Raw genomic sequence first — 17,791 nt, 5'->3', positions numbered from 1 at the left:
GTTAGACTGATTGCGCGATTGCCTGAACCGTAGCAGGCGGCGGCATGTGTTGGCGTGAATGCGAAGCAGCGAGCGTAAAATTGTTATTATACACGAGCAGATAAAATTATACAGTTATATGTATGTATCTAATGATGAAACAATGTTTGCAGAGCTGCTGAGTGGAAGCTTAGTCAGCCAACATGCTGTGTGGTCATGAGGCGGATGAGTAGGCGCGAAAGCAGACAGGCAGCGTCTGTCGACGGCGAAGCAAATACTTGAAAGTTGATAAAAAGTATATGCCAGCTCAGAAGACACATGAAAGCTTGAATTAGAGGAGAAAATGAGAAAATTAAATACATGGAAAACTATTTAAGGAGGGATTAATTGGGGGCGGATATAATTTTTTATTTTTTACAATGCTTGGAGGTTGTCTGGGCACATAATTTCAGTCATCTTTGTCTATTTCTAAGTTTAGGTATACATATTTTATATTCATCGTTTTTTCCCAGTTTTTTCTCAATATCAAGTTAAATCTCAGTCATCTAAATCTAAATCGTAATCTCAATTTCATCCTCAGTATCAATATCAAAAAAATCGCAATCTCAACACTAGTCTTAATCTCAATCTTCACCTCAACCTTAATTTAAATCTCAATCTCAACTTCAGTCTCAGTCCCCAATCTCAACACCAATCTCAATCTCAGTCTCTACTCCAACCTCAATTTCAATTTCAATCTTAATCTTAATACATATTAATCTTAATCTGAATCTCAATCTCAATCATAATTTCAATCTCAATCTTAATTTCAATCTTAATTCTAATCTTAATCTTATTCTCAACTTCAATATAAATATCAACATTAACATCAATATCAACATCAATATCAATATTAACATCAATATCAATATCAATACCAGTATCAATATCAAACTAAAATTGAATCCCAAGTTTAATTATAACTTTAACTAGTTCTCAAAAGGCATTCAATTTTTGTGAAACACATTAATACCCTTGAGAGGCCTACTGCTCCTGGTTATAATTTAAAAGTATCAGCTAGAACCCATCATTACCGCGAAGCAGTAGAATTCAAATGATGAGCAACCAACTACGACGGACAAGTCAGCACGTCATCAGACCATAGAAGTCAGCGTCGATGTTAGTGTTATTATATTTATGGTTCAAACTAACTGTACTTTAGCGCATGAAATGTAGCCGAATTACACTGCTGATGATTCTAGGAGCCATTGCAGGAAGCATACACACACACAATCGCAAAAAAGTCGCACAGTCATGCTTACGCGCTTAAAGCACATCGACAAAATTCCAAGTTTACGCTGGGTTTGCGCTGCGCCAATCGCCAGCCAGTCGACCAACCAACACTGGTTAGGTGGCATGACTTCACGTGCTGCAAATTAATAGAAAAATGGTAGCTTAGGATTCTCTGTGCTTGCTGCTGTGGGTTTTGGTGGAGAGAAAGCTATAAGTTCGTGTGTATTTGTGAAAATGTGTGTGCAAAAGGCAAGCGATAGTAAAAAGTATTGCGATAAAACGGAAGGAGTGTGAGCGGTATAAAATAGCAACGGAAAAGTTTCATTTAAAATAATGAAATGAATATAAAGCGGCAAGTTGTAAAATGCTGGTTATATTATTCCTGCGTTATACACGGCGTATACGTAATGCTAGAAGTTACTGAGCGACTTGAAAGTGTAGCGTTTTGAAATTAGTGGCAGAGTTGTTTGCGAAACGGCAAAAGTTCTTCACGATTAATAAATTGCTTGATTTAATGTTGAAAATTGTGAATTAAATTATTTATAAATATTTAGTAGACATATACGTTTTAAATTTCTTTAAAGTAAAATTAATAGTTTTATGATCTAAAAGCTTAGCAAAACTTCGTAAAATTAGCAAAAGATTTAGCAAATTTTAAAAGCAGCCATTTATTACTTGCTTTGAATTTTCTATGTTCCTGAACGTTGTAAAACGTCAGATTTATATGCTCCCACACCACTTTATATCTTCAAATTCCGCTTAGAAAGCGTATATTTGTTTATTAGTGATAAATTTCCCTGTATTTATTGAACTTATATGTATGTACGACAGCTGTCGAGTTGATAGCTCTTGTTAAGATCTTCTTTAAACGTCACTTAATTACATTTTAAGATTTCCCTTTCTTCGAATGCATATATTTTACTTTTTCAATGGAGTAAGAAGAGAGGCCTAAAGAGTCTAAGATAAGTAAGCGGATATAGGGTTATGTACATATGTATATATAAAAGTTCAGGGTGACGAGATGATTGTAAATCTGAGCGACTGTCTATCCGCCCACCCGTCCAACAGTCCATATGTCCCTACAAGAAATAAATTGGATAAAAATTGAAATATCTTGATGAAACTTGGCGCCCAAAAAAGGTTGGTATTGTTGATGGGCGGCAGCTAAACGTCAACTAAACGCTATTAATCAAAAACTCATAGTGCTGACTGGCACCTAAAGTATGAAAATCTTTAAAAAGTGGGCGTGGTCCAACCCTCCAATAAGTTTAGTGTGCATATCTCCTAAGCCATTCAAATTAATATTGGTAAGGGGCATTTGTGGATTGAAATTTTTGAAAAAGTGGGCGTGGCCCCGCTCTCTAGTAAGTTTTATGTACACATCTCCTAAACCAATAAAGCTACAAAAATCAAATTTTGTCTGGAGTAAATATTATAAAAACTCCTACCGAAAGTGAGTGAGTGAAAATGGATAAAAATGGATCAAACCCCCGCTCACTTGCCATATAACGGAACTGATAAAAATTACTAAAAGCGCGATAACTCAATCACTAAGACATTAAATGAGATGGTATGAGAGGGTTTTAAGGAAGCTTAGAGATCATGTTTTTATCACTGTGCATCTTTGTGCTTAGAATGAATAAAATCGGGTGAAAACTCGCCCTAGACCCCATCCCCATATAATCAATAGCTCTTATGTACCTGATAGTTTTTCAATTTAATTCGAAATTATTAAAATCTGTGCACGCATCCTTGCCGTTGCCTGGCAAATTTCCATATTACATAAATTTCACCTTAAATTGAAATTATAACAAGCAACAAAATATAAATTTCATTGCTAAGTACCCGCTAGGTGGTCTTTACGCTGCTTCTGGCTTGCGGAATTTAAGAGTATGTACTTAAAAATGCGCTACAATATCACTGCTACACATACAAACACGGGTGCGTAGTGGCCGGTACATAACATCCTTTTCACCTCATCCCACGCGTGAGAGTGCTCAAGCATACATTTAAATGCTCATTTACCCGCACTCTGCGCGCATTCCGCGTAATTTGGAACTCCCGCTGGCAGAAGCGTGCCGTAAGTGATTCTTGTTAAATGAAAAAATCCAACAGCAGCAACAACAACTAATTACTGTCGTCTCGACAACAGCGCTGACTGCATAAACGCTGGAAAGCTTGCGTGAATTTCACCGAAATGAGAAGTACAAGCTGAAAAAAACACCAAAAACTGCAAAAATGGAAAAATTTAAGCGAACATGAAAACGAAACTGAAAACGAAAACAAACAGTGTGCGGTAATAATTGTGGTAACGTCGCTTCCAAAGTGAGTTAAAGTGTTGACTTGCGCTCATTTGTCTTGTCTTTCGCACAGTTATTTTAATAATTTGGTGCTTTTGCGTTTTTTACCCGACAAACTCAAGTCTATATTTTATTTCGGCTTCTTTTATGGACGCAGTTAATTTTTATAATGAAGTAGACGGGTTAATGGGCCTGCGGTTTTGGCTGCCAGCATGCGGGCAACACTTCAGCGTAATGAGAAGAACTTGAGAAAGCTTTTCAACTGTCTGCATACAAACCAAAAAAAAACACAGATAGGGCAGATATTTTAGTGAGAGGAAAATAGATTACAAAACTCTTACAATTCAATTTTCGTTAAAGAATTATTATATGAGAAGTATATATAAGAATATAGATTACGAACATCATTGTGCTGTGCCACATAGAATACCTAAACCCCGCCTCCTTTAAAATGCTGGCTTCGTTGTAAAGTTATCTAAATTTATCTTTCGTATCACACAGAAACAATAAAGAGTCAAGAAATTGATTAAATTTGATAAACTATTAATGGATTCCAAGAGGAATGAGTGCAATGTGATTCTAAACATAGCGAAACGAATGAATAGTGTATACAAAACTCTCTTAAAAGCTGGCGGAAGTAATTTTCTATTTCATCAGTCACAATCAGGTATAAATGTTTTTTAAGAAATCTCAGTTAACTAATACTTAGGTTGTACAAGAGAAGTTGAGATTCCTTCGAAACATACCCTTATAAAACATTTTGTCGTTCAAAAGATACTCACACGTAAAGTTCCAACAACAGTCGGGTCTACGTAACCAGAAAGGAACTAAATTTTGATCCTATCCCTAGACAGATGGGCTTTCCACGATATTTGGGTCTAAGAAAACAGGAACGAACCTGTACCATATTCAGCCAAGGACTATCGAAACAACCACATTCTTCAAAGTGATTTAGATAGTGTTTTCTGACGCTAAAGGAAAACGACAAACTGCACAAAACTTACACTAGAAGAAAAGAGCAAACGGTAACAAAACAGTAAAATCAAACGAGTAAAATCAAGAAATTTTTTGTAGCACCTTTAGAAGGAAAAGAGGGCTGTTCCATTCGAAACCTTCTCACAGAGAAGATAAAAGTACAGCAAAGAAAAAATTTCCTCTGGGTAGCCAAAAAAACATCCGTTTGAAAGCGAGCTAAAGTGAGAAGCCGAAACATCCCCTCCCCAGAGTTGTGCGCTGGGTTTGGGACCATACCAACGAAAAGGAAACAAAAACCACTCTTTTGATGACGACCCCTGCAAACGTCGACTATAAACGCGTAAGCGTTATCTACGCCAATAAAGAAGAATTGCAATGTAGTGCCTGCTCTGGCTAGTTTTTCTACTTCGCAGTTACCAGGGATATCACTGTGATCTAAAACTCATTGAAGACAAATCGTGAAATAGTGTGTTATATCCACCAACAGATCATGACATTCTTTCATTATCTTTCATGAAGCCCTAAGACATCTTATTGATCTCAAAATCGATTCGTTATCTGTGTAAATGCATTTATTTCTTCTTGTGAGCACACTTATTGTTAGAACAAGATGGCTTTCATTAGTTGATATAGTCTCCGCTTTGAAGAAACTGCAGTGATCTAGCATATTCAAAGCGATTCTGGTCTCTAATTTTCGCGAAAAGGATACTTCCATATACTTGTAGATACTTATACCCGTATCTCTATCTACTATGTTCATATTTCACTCTTCTCTGAAGGGGATTGAACATTCTTGACCACCATACCATCACACCGTACGTCATAATCGCTCTTACAACTGCTGTGTACAACCAATGAGTTACGCGGGCCGTTAGTACCCTCTTCCTGTTTAAAATTAATTCCAAGTAGCTAGCTTTCTCTCCTATTGTCAGCATGGTAACTTTTATTAGTGGTGGCTTAAAATCGCAAAAAAAAAAATGTTAATTTTCCACGTAAACATTGAGGTTATGCGACAAACGTTTAGATCTTTTCTTTATCTTTTCAAAGTGCTCATAGCTTTTTCGGAGATCGAGATAATTTTTTCTAAGCCTGAAACATTCAAAACCCATCTCGCATTACTCCCACGACTTCATGACATCCGTAAATTATTTTTGCTTTATTTTTTCTTATTTTATTTCGATTTTTCAACGCATTTAATACTATTTAGTTTTTTTTTTTGTTTTGCTTTTGAAAATTATCACCCTGGTCTAATAGTGCAAACTCGCTGTAAGAAGCTTTGCTGCAATAATGAAAATTACTTCGCAGCATTAAAAATTCTTCAGCACTTAACGGTGCACATAAACTCAATTAGAACGAACATGTGTTTCACCAAAATTGCAAAAATGTGTTAAATGCAGTTTGAGAACCAACAAAACAGAAAAAATTACAAAACAGCAAACAATGAAAAAAATAGATAAAAAAGAGGAAGCAGCAACTATAAATAGACACAGAGAACAGCTGATATACACGAGCGAAAAATTTGTACGAAAAAAGTGAAACAAAAGGTTAAAAAGTACAAAAAATTAAAGCAAAAGCAAAACAAAAAACCGCAACTTATAGCGAAGTAAGCAAGCGACGAGCAAAGCAAGAAGAAAATGAGAGATGCTGATAAAAAGTAGAAATTATTTGAAGTGAATAACAACAAAAGCGAACACTATGTAGAAATGATAAGAAAAACAACAACTTATACATATAATGCATATACATAACTATACAAATATACGAACATACATACATACTATGTGTGGTACAACTGTAGCTATCGAAATTTTAACATTTTGTACAACAAGCAAACTGCACTCCATCAACGTGCCACCAAACGCCGAAGCTGAGTATAAAAGCAACGCAGTTTGTGTGCCGAACGCACTCCAAAATAAATATTTCGCTAGGAACAATAAGTGGAATTCCTACCCATTGAAACTTCTTTTTGTAGTTTTTTTGAAGTAGCAAAAGATTATAAACGCGAATCGTTAGCGAAATGAAATTCCACGTATTTCTCTTTGTATGCGCTGCACTCGTCGCCGCCACCACCAGCATTGCTATTGAGGATGGCATTGTGTGTCCCAAGCAACAAACGGACACTTCGGATGTGGTGCAGATTCCGTCGCCCAGCAACTGTGGTATTTTCTACAAGTGCGAACGTGGGCGGCCAATAGTGAATAAATGTCCGCAGGGCTTGCATTATAACACGCGACTCATGGTGAGTATGGATGGCAGTTAGCCGTAGGGTAGTGTGTAACAGGAGGTGGTAGGCGGAGGAGGAAAGGAATTGTGTGAAAAAATATTTTTTATGCAATTTGCATACATTGTTAAGTGGTTTGAGGCAGAAATTATAAAAAATGTTGGACAGAGAGATGAGGCTGAGAATTGAAAGATGTAGTTTGGTAGTGGGAATGAGTTTTTTATTGGTTTTCGGAGAGTTATAAATATAGCAACAAAAGCTATACATAGATACACAGATAGTATTTTTCTAGACATTCTAGAGATACATTTTGGAGATATATTTTTTTGGATTTTTTTGGTCAGTATAATTCTAAAAGTACTGAAGGAAGTTAAACAAATAAGTTTGCAAACTGATTAACTGCTCTTTCGTATTTACTTTCAGGTTTGTGATTACCCCTCACGTGCCCAATGTGTAGCAGTTAATCCTGAGCAATAATTTTAATAAAAACATGATTTTCTGTCAATAAAGATTTTTTTTGGAGTAGCGCACCTAAAACAAAAGTAAAATACCTAGAAATTATTTCTAAAATCTGGTGTTATAGGAAATAAAGTAAGGCTTTAGAGCATGGCGAATCGAACAAACAAGTCGCATAAAGGAATAGACTGGTCAGAATTAGCTGAAGACATATACAGTGCAGAAATCATAATGACTATAGTAACTGTGTATTAAGTTTGGAATTGCCTAATAGCTCTCGATATAAATCAGTATGTAGAGAAATCTTTATATCCTATAACCAGGTATCTTTGTAAGAGACTCATTATTGAGAAATATAGGCTCCAAGTCATAGTCAAAAAACAAGGTATTCAGATGAGATTGCTGAGAGAACAGAGAGAGCGATAAAGAGAAACAGTGAGAAAGAACAGAGAAGAGCCAAAAAAGAGACAGGACAAGAGACAGATACAGATACAGAGAAGTATACAGAGATTAGGTCTTTAAAATTCATTTAAGTAGAAAAAGGAGGAGGGAGATGGACTAGAGAGAAGAGATAAAAGAAGATAAAGAGAGAGAATGATAGTCAGAGAGAAAGAGATAAAGTTCAAAAATACAGAGAAAATATAAACAATAGACAGCGATGATGCATTTCGCTTTACAAATTGTGAAAACTCTGTAGTTTCTTCAACACCTGTAAAAGAATACTAAGAAGGAACTAGGGCCTTAGGCCAAATATATGTACTTCTGGAAATGTATACGACTATCATAAGACCAATTCTCACATATGGAAAACTGGTTTGGTGATCAGTATCAAAGTAACAGAAAAATATCATATTGCCGGGGCTATTAAGTCATTTCCGATTGATGAGCTCAATATACTCCCACATCAGCTGCCCATAGACGTCTTAACTCGGAAAGTAGCATCAAGTTGTGCTATAAAGATATAGTAGTTAGGAGATTAGATCCTGAACCAACTAAACTTAAGTAAATCGGACTGTATTCTCCCAAGGATACATTTAAAAAGTTACTTCCGAATAAGGATACCCTCTGGAATGAAGAGGTTTAAAAGCTGAAAATGATCCATCTATACCGACTGGTTTAAAATGGAATGCCGACTAAGGACGGATGTACACCGATGACCTCGAAATCTTTCTCTCTATCCGAGTATCAAACTCAGCCAGCATCTATCAAATAGAAGTACTGGGTAAAGAGAAGGCCTGTGCTGTTCTATTGAATAACTATGCGACGATACAGAAGGCACCCATATACACGGATGGCTTTTTAGACGCCACATATTAATTCCAATGCATTCAATCACTGCAGGAAGCCTTTAAGCGGGCCAACTCCACTTCTTTATAATTTGGGTTCTCGTCCACAGTAATATTTTCGGTAACGATCAGCTTTATAATCATCAAACTGCATGATAACGAAGCAGGTATGACCCAAGAATGATTAGACTAGAGCTTAGGGCTAATTATATATGTCCAGGAATATATGTAGCTGCAAGCTATAAGAGAATAAGAAAAGGGCATCCAGCGCTAACTGAGCCCAAAGTAGCAGCAGTTCTACCTACCCACTTCGCCGTTTCACAAAAGGTTAGCACCGTTTCTAACTTTCTTTTAAAACAAAACAGCAACGCTGACACAATAATAGCGGGTTTATATGATTTTGCATGGATTAAAACTTTAGAGATTTGAATTAAAATGGAAAATTTGCAGCGAAGCAGTGAAGCGAATCTCTATGCGCTGACTTTTATCTACTTTTCAATTAGAGTAATCAAATTTTCCTGCCTCTCCACGTACCACCACCTGACCCGCGCTGTTGTTAATCAATTAAGCCAAGCTCACAACCACTCGTATATAACGGTAGTGATAAAGGTCTTCATATAAATCACAGCACTTTCAACTTTGAGGAATTTTCACTGTGTTTTACAAAGCGAAGCAGGCGGTGAGTGGCGTAGTTCCAAAGAGTCTTCTTACTTGACAAGTGAACTCTTTCGCCAGCCGTCATTATTACGGTTTATTAGTTTACAGTTACGTGATTTTCTACAAAAGGCAGTTGCGCTATTTGATTCTGTCTAACCTTTCTTTAACATACCTCACTTTGCTGTTCTTAATTAAAAAAAAATTTTTACCTACTCAGGCACGCTTTTGACCCCGCTCACTGCCGTTACGCTACGCCACATTTCACTCTAAAGGTGTAATTATTTTGCACTTTCTTCTACTTGTTCTCAGAGTTTCATTTTGTTTTCCTGGCTACGTTTACGGTTTTCTTCGTGGTCTTCGTCTTCTGCATAATTAAAACATTTTACCTTTGTCGAACTATTTGAAAGAAACCATTTGAACCATTTTCCGCGCAACTATTTGAAAAGTTTTGACGCTGCCAAATTCATTTGTGTAGTTGTTGAACATTGAGCTTAAAGCACAAACTTTTAACACTCGATAAAAGCTTTTAGTTACACAGCAGAAATTCTGAAATTGTGTGTAGTAGGTATGCATGCGCATACATAAAACTACATATGTGTAAACACATAGATATTTGTTAAGTCGGTTAGAAACACAGACATATGTATATATAGTGTCCAAGTTTTTAATCGATAATTTACTGAGGTGCTGTTAAGAATTAAATATTTAATTGATTTAAAAGCTTCGCATTGAATCTATTTAGTTGTATGATTAATGAACACTAAGGTTCAATATGTCCGCTATGCCCAACTTGGGAATACATGCTTGATATTGTGAATACTAAACAGGTGACATTGTTTTCTGCAATTGGCTGTTTTTAGAGAAACGTGCGGCTGTTTCAGTCTGCAATCACTTTAAAAAGAAGACAAAACGAAAAAGTTCTCAACGGCTTCGATCTAAGTTAAATGGCATTTATGTTGAGCTCAGCATCATCCGTAATTTCGATGAGCTAGCAAGAGCTCACATGTCTATTTACCTTCTTGAGCTTTCAATATTCTAGTACGCATTTACTTAAAGTGCTTGTGCCTTAGTATCTATGAAGGATGTTCGAAGCTAGCTGACTAGTTTGAAAGTGAAATATAAACACTTAAATTGACCGTTCAATTAAAGCATTTGCTAACTTTGCATTGCCGTGGCTTCTATGGCAATTATGAAGCTGTTTGGCATGGGATAAAAAGTTAATGGTAAGGCTGCGCTCAGGCTACTACCGGGATCACTGCTGACGAATACTTGACATCCTAAGCTAGGTAGGTTAGCTGCAGCCCCCAAGCAAGAGCTGTGGGAGAGCATAGCTTGGCTCAAAACAACTCATGCGCCCAATGAACCTCTCTTGAAGAGGCGCAAAGATGTCGCCGTCCAGAACCCCCACTGTGATTGCACCGAGGGAGTACCCACCAATAAGAGGGAGGCAAAAAAGCGAAGAGGAAATAGCGTTCAGCAACAAATGTGCACAAACATCAACGAAAAGTCCTGGGCAAGCGACCATTAGAACTGAGGCCAGTAAGATCTTGATTATGGTGTACTGGAAACCCGAAACGGATTAGTTTGAGAAAGGGCTGGTGAGGGCAGTATAGTGTCACCTTAGTAGGTAAGATTGACATCCTACCAAAATGGCTGGCAGGCTGATATATTTCTTACCTGCGTCTCGTTAAAAGATTGGCAGGTTTTCAAGTAAGTTCAATGCAAGTCGCCATAGTTTTATGGCCGTACAGGTTCAGTGAGGCGAGCACCTGTTTTGCGCCCGAACCTGGCTCTGATTATAAGCTCCTAAAAGGACTTGCGTCAATCCTCGTTTGGCCTCCCTGCCCGCATATAAGCACGGGGTTCATAAAGAGCAACTGTTACAACGTGAGGAGGTAGCAGCTTGAAGCGGAGATCCCTTAGAACAAAAATTAATACACGGCAAAAGTACAAAAATTCCAAACGAAATAACAACAAAATAAAGATGGCGAAGACGAAGAATACGGGACCGTTTTCCGTATAAATAGTGGCACACTTAGATTCTCTACAACACTAGGCTTATTATACAAGTAAAATATATTTTTGAGCTGCAACAAGATGTGCCCTCTTTATTAGTACTCTCAAAACTAATCTGACAAATTAGTCAAGGTGTGCCCGACTTCAGTAAATAAAACTGCATTGCCGATGAGCTAGCAAAAGGGAAAACTCTTACACCGCTCACATCGAAATGTGAACAAGTTGGATCATCTGTCGGCGAACAGTCTCTGTGCGATTGCACGATTCTTCTGGCATAAAGCAGAACGTGAGGGATCTACTGAAGTAATTTTCCTTAACAAACTTCAACTTGACACCATTGTAGGTATTATTACTGGATATTGTCCAAATCAGATTTCATGTTGTAAAGCTAAAAGTGAGGCCGACGCAAATTGTCAAAGTTGTGTGGGAGAAGGGGAGATAGCATCCAGCCATTTTCTGCTTCATTGTCCAGCTTTTGAATTTTATACGCGGCATAAACTCAAGACATTATTTAAATTCCAAAAAAGCTTTACAAATATCTATTATTCAAATCAATAAAACCCCAAACTCTTAAGGATATTTAAACTATCATTGTCTTTATAAGAAATAGTACCCGTGAGTATCAAAATACATTATTTGAAATATTACCTATCATTTGTCGAAATATATTATATCATATGTAGCACATATTTGCTCCCCTCATTGTCATTATAATGTCAATTGCATGTTGACAACACATTATTGCTTTTATTGGCGCCAATCACTATGCCCGCTCCCTAGTTATTTTCATGTGTTTTATATGTTGTTTACTTAAATACTACTCGCCTTCTCAGCAATGAATTCATGGCCAATGCTTTTGTATTTATTGATGTACATATGTATATAAATGCGTATTATTACTACCTTTACTGTTTGTTCTTATATTCAAACAAGCGATAAGTGGAGCAAAATGACACGTGGATAAATAAAATTCTCACATTCGGCTGTCACTTCGCACAATCAGTGGAATGTGCGTACATAGCTGAGGGGGCTAATTGATAGTTATGTGTCAGTTTTATAGATGTACATGTCGCGATACGTACGTGTATTTTATTGAACGCTAAATATATTATTTACTTTGGAGTGTGTTTGAATAGTTGCTGACGTATTTGTGATGGTAAAAGTGCGTTAGACAAGGCGTATGAGTTATTTGAAAAAGGAATTCTGATTGAAGTGCAATGCATAATTTATTTGGAAAATATTTTTAATGTATTTATATTAAGAAAATGGAAAAATTTTCAGGCACTGAAACAGCCACACGCCCATATCTAAGTATATGTCTGTATTGTAGCAGCTGTCCGCTTCGTAGTGTGAGACGGGAAGTTGTTTCATTGCGTATACAAAAGGTAAGCGTTGGCGTATGAGTAATGTCAGTGAAAATAGTTATTATTGCTATACTCGCATCTATGTTGTAATTAAAACAAAATATTATTGTAAAATTTCAAATGGAAACGTTTTGGTTTGCATGTGGGCGTGTGAAAACTGGAATGAAAAATGCCAGATATGAAAATTTTTAAGCTCGAAAGCGTGCATACCAATAGAATTTACAAAAATAAAACCTGAAAATACACATTTTTAATGATTACAATAAACAGTACTTAAAATAAATTATTTTTTCTGAGTTGCCCCCTGACTTAAATTTTTTTATTAAAAAATATAATAAAATAATAAATACTACATTGTTGAAATTGCCACCTGACCTTAAAAAAATAGGTATAAAACAAAAACAAACTTTATATTAATTGGAGTTGCCACCTAACTTAATTTTATATTTCTCAATTAAAAAAAAAAATAATATTATATTTTAGTTAGTATAAATATATTAATTATAAATTGTGGTTGCCACCTGACTTAAATTATTTTTATTAAAAAAAATATTATAATAAAACAAGACAGTAGAAAATATAAAATATACATATGTATGTATCAACATACATACATATGTATGTGTATTTTTTTGGAAATGCGCCCTAAACTAAATTTAAAGTAATTATTATTACTTGTTTGAAATTGCCACCTGACCTTAAAAAAGTATGTTTAAAAAACAAATGTGTTATTAATTGGAGTTGCCAAATGACGTAATTTATTTTTATTTAAAAAAATATATTTAATAAAATAAGAAAGTTCAAAATTGAAATTGAATTGCATATTAAAAATTTGTTGACTTGTCATCTAACTTAAATAAAAAATATATTATTGCCACCTGAATTTATTTTGTTTTAATTAGGGAAAATACTACTAAAAAAATTTCAAGTTTATATAAAATAAAATCAAATGCATTATTAACTTGAGTCGCCACCTGACTCAATTTTCTTTTATTAAAAAAAAAAAAATTAAATAAGAAAATATATCATAAAAGCTAATATTTTATTTTTTGGGGCTACCACCTAACTTACATTTAAAAGATATAACTTTTTTGTAGTGGCCACCTGACTTTTTTTTTTTTTTATTAAAAAATGGAATGAAATAAGAAAGTATAAATAAAGTATTATTTTTTGGACCTACCATCTAACTTAAATTAAAAATATATTACTTTTTCGAAGTTGCTACCCGATAAAAAATTTTTTTAAACAAGAAGAAATGGAATAAAATAAGAAAGTATTAACTAAAAGCTAATATATTATTTTTTGGACTTGCCACGTGACTTAAGTTGAAAATATGTATATTACTTTCTTGGAGTGGCCACCTGACTTTATTTTTATTTAATTAAAAAAAAATAAAAATTATTAAATTAGTATAAAATAAAATCAAATTTATTAACTTTTTAAGTTGCCACATGACTTAATTTTTATTTAATTAAAAAAAAATTATTAAATTAGTATAAAATAAATGCTAATACAATACATTTTTTTCTTTTGGACTTGCCACCTAACTTAAATTCAAATATTTATACCTTTTTGGAGTTGCCACCTGATTTAATTTATTTTAATAACCAACAATAATAAAACATACATTCATTTTAAGTTGGAATAAAATAAGATGAAATGTATTAATTTTTGGAGTTGCCACCTGAGGGTTGTATTCACGCAGATAAAGTGTGTTTAACATTTTGCATAAAAAAATCAAACTTTTTTCCAAAGAGTATATACAGCTATCGAACTCAAATTAAAGTGAACAGACGAGCAGCTACAGGCCATACTTTACCTTTCTTCTTACTTTTAGTTTTAGTTTTATTTTACTTTTATTTTCCTTTCTACCATTTTTCTTGCTTACAAAGGCATGAGTAATGATCCAACCATTTTCTCCACAAGCAAAGTGCAAAAAGGTTTTCATTATACAAGTATCTTCCAAACACAACACAACACGGAGCCTGAGCCCGAACCAATTTATATGTACAACACAGCACTGCACAAAGGACAACAATGTCAAAACAACAAATAAACGCATAAAAGTAGTTTGCAAAAAAAAAAAAAACAAAAAAAAGAAGAGTAATTTCGTAAAGTAAAGTAAAGGTGGAAGAAGAAGGAGGTAGAAAAACAAGAGCACAACAAACTTCGTCAAAATCTACTTTGCCGCTTATCTGCTTTTAATAGAATTGTGCCCTCAGTGTCAATCGTGGAGGCTGGCCATCATTTTTCAAATGCGAAAAATAGCTGAAAGTGTAAAAGTAAAAAGGGTCTACACATTGCATTATGTGCGTCTGTCTGTCTTAGGATTTGCCTTACGCAATGTAATTTCACACAAAACAAAGCCAATTATTTTTCGAACACCATTGGTGTGCATCATTTTTTACTACGGCGCGGCAGCTTCATTTTTTGATTTATTTGCGGTGACAGAAGGACTGATGGATTTCTATTTTATACCGTTATGGGCACATGTGTGCCGCAATACAATTGAAAGGCTAGCGAGAAAGTGTGTGAATGTTTGAATGACAATTATGACAATGCTTGAGCTGATGTGCGTAGAATAGAGAGAGAGTTGTGAGAGAAAGTTCAAAGGGCATGAGTTAAAGGGACGAAAATGTGCACAAAGGCAGATAAATAAGTGAAAATGCATTAAAGTAATGTTGGTATATGATTGTATAAAATATGAAATGTTTGCTTAATCACAGACACATAATTTATCAAAACAGACACAGCTTTTCAGCAGAAGTTTGTGGTTAGGGCTAAAAATAAATACAGAGAAGTACAGAAAAGTGTCATTAGTTAGTATTTAGTTTAAGGTACTAATTATTTCAAGCACATATATGTATATAAACGAATTAACACTTGCGGGAGTGTGCTGTGCTGTGTTCTATATCTTGTACCTTCTTTGACACAAAAAACTTTTCCTGCTGGGAATCTTCACAATCAAGGTAATGTTACTTTAAAGCGAAAGTAAAATAAAAAAGTTTTCCCTAGAACGATTTAAGTTGGATCCTTCAGTTTATATGACAACTGTGTGTTGTAATTTTGCAATATGTGAAATTTCCTGAAGACAATTTGTCAAATAGAAAAGTTTTTCATACAAGAACTTGACCTAAATCGTTCAGTTTGTATGACAGCTATATGCTATATTACCTTGATATGAACAATTTCTTCGGAAATTGCGCCACTGCTGCAGATAATAGTTCAAGCCAAATTTCATAAAGATATCTCGTCAAATGAAAAAGTTTTCCATACAAGGACTTGAGTCGGATCGCTCAGTTTGTATGACAGCTATTTGTTATAGTTGTCCGATCTGAACAATTTTTTATCGTGCTGCATAAGGATATAATTTATGCTAAATTTTGTTAAGATACTTGGTCATATAAAAACGTTTTTCATACAAAAACTTGACGTTGATCGTTCAGTTTGTATGGCAGCTATAGACTATAGTTATCCGATCTAAACAATTTCTTCGGAGATTGTAGCCATGCCTAAGATTATAACCTATGCGAAATTTCGTGAAGATATCTTGCCAGCTTAAAAAGTTTTTCATACAAGAATTTGACCTTGATCGCACAGTTTTTATGGCAGCTATACGCTATAGTTGACCAATCTAAACAATTCCTTCACAGATTGTAGCATTATATTTGAAAGTAACGTATAATAAATCTCGGCAAGATATCTTGTCAAATAAAAGAGTTTTCCATACAACAACTTGAGTTGGATTGATATGTTTGTATGACAGCTATAATAAATAAAGAAAATAAAATTTACAATGCCTTAACAAGAATGACGGCAAATAGAGGCTGTGTGTGCTCCAACCGTCGACTTCTAATCGAAAAAGCGATGAGCTCAATAATACTAAATACTGCTCCAGTATGGATACACGCACTAGACATAAAAGCGTATTCCAGACCTATAAATGTGTTGCATAGACTCACAGCAATAAGAGGAACAAGAACTATATACAGCGAAGCAGCTGAAATACATAGAAATCCAGGTAGACGGATTTACGAGATTATTTGCACTGTCAGCGCGTATTATAGAATAATATAATAAGAATATAATCAAAAAGAGAATGGAGACAAAAAAGAGCATAATTTTACATGCAATATTTATAGCAAACCTCAACCGAAGGACGGTGGACCCAAAGACTTATACCTGACATCCATACGCGGATAACTAGACAACATGGAGACCTGGATTTCCGACTGACACAAATATTAAGCGGGCATAGGTGCTTCACAGGCTATCTACACAATTTTCAAAATGATTTCAGTCCGATGTGTACGAAGTTCATAAAAGACTCTGAACACGTGTTTTTCCACTGTCCTCAGTTTCTAAACATAATAGAACAGGCGTCAGTCCGTCCGTGCTATAGAGGCGACGTAAAATGTCTTGTCACTCCAAGTAATACCTTATCTGGTGGTTGCGTGAGAGAGTCTTGAGTTGGGAGAAGGTTAGGTTTAGCGGGCCAAAGCTTCCGGCTTTCGATGCTTCCCACTACTATAAAAAAGCGTCCATATAATTATGTATGATAATATAGAGAGCTGTAATGCGACATGCGACAAATGAAAATGAACAATTAGGGTGTTAGAGAAAAATTCCACAGTAAAAATCTTGAATGGTGTTTGAATATATACAACAGAGACAAGTTGGAAGTGTCTACAAAATATTTTAAACTTTTTCTGCCGCGGATTTATGTGAATATTGTTATTATTCAGCGATTCAAGTACCGAAGTCAATACACAAAAAGTCCCACTCAAAGTATTTATTTATTATAATGCCTCAAGGACATTTTAAAATTCTTTTGTCATTTAATTTTGACTCTGGCTTCAAACGATTTTTACTGCCTATAGACCAGATGTGAGAATAACAGCTGATGACAATGGAGTGTATATATTTACAGATGTTTATATGTATATATACATATATGTAAGTATGTATGTACATATATCTACATCAATGCCGCTATGTCTCACTCAATTCCCATATGTGTTCTCAACGTGCGCTACAATGAGCTTTTAACGATTTCAGCCAACAAACGTGCGCCTTCATCAAACATTAAACAAATATTGACATGCCAGCGACGGGGGCGTATACGTAACCTGCTTTGAAGTGCAGCACAGGCAAGCAAAGGCATACAAGTATAGCTCAAGGCGTAAATTTAAGTATTTCCTACAGCTTTAAATTTGCACACATACACACATATATAAACACACATATGTAAATCCGTAAATATTT

General features: G+C 35.1%; 2 protein-coding genes across 2 annotated transcripts in view; one reads left to right on the top strand and one right to left on the bottom strand.

The window, feature by feature from the left end:
- The window catches only part of LOC126763094 (cysteine-rich motor neuron 1 protein), a 372,079-nt gene that overhangs the window by 65,091 nt on the left and 289,197 nt on the right, over window positions 1-17,791 (bottom strand). The window lies entirely within an intron of this gene.
- Window positions 6,444-7,295, top strand: LOC126763095 (peritrophin-1-like). Its single transcript, XM_050480301.1, has 2 exons — window positions 6,444-6,765; window positions 7,171-7,295. Exons 1-2 carry the CDS (start codon window positions 6,544-6,546, stop codon window positions 7,222-7,224), a joined length of 276 nt encoding a protein of 91 aa, XP_050336258.1. The 5' UTR covers window positions 6,444-6,543; the 3' UTR covers window positions 7,225-7,295.

The sequence above is a fragment of the Bactrocera neohumeralis genome, chromosome 6 (assembly GCF_024586455.1).
Source record: "Bactrocera neohumeralis isolate Rockhampton chromosome 6, APGP_CSIRO_Bneo_wtdbg2-racon-allhic-juicebox.fasta_v2, whole genome shotgun sequence".
Taxonomy (NCBI): Eukaryota; Metazoa; Arthropoda; class Insecta; order Diptera; family Tephritidae; genus Bactrocera; species Bactrocera neohumeralis.
This window is presented reverse-complemented; position numbering and strand designations above follow the sequence as displayed.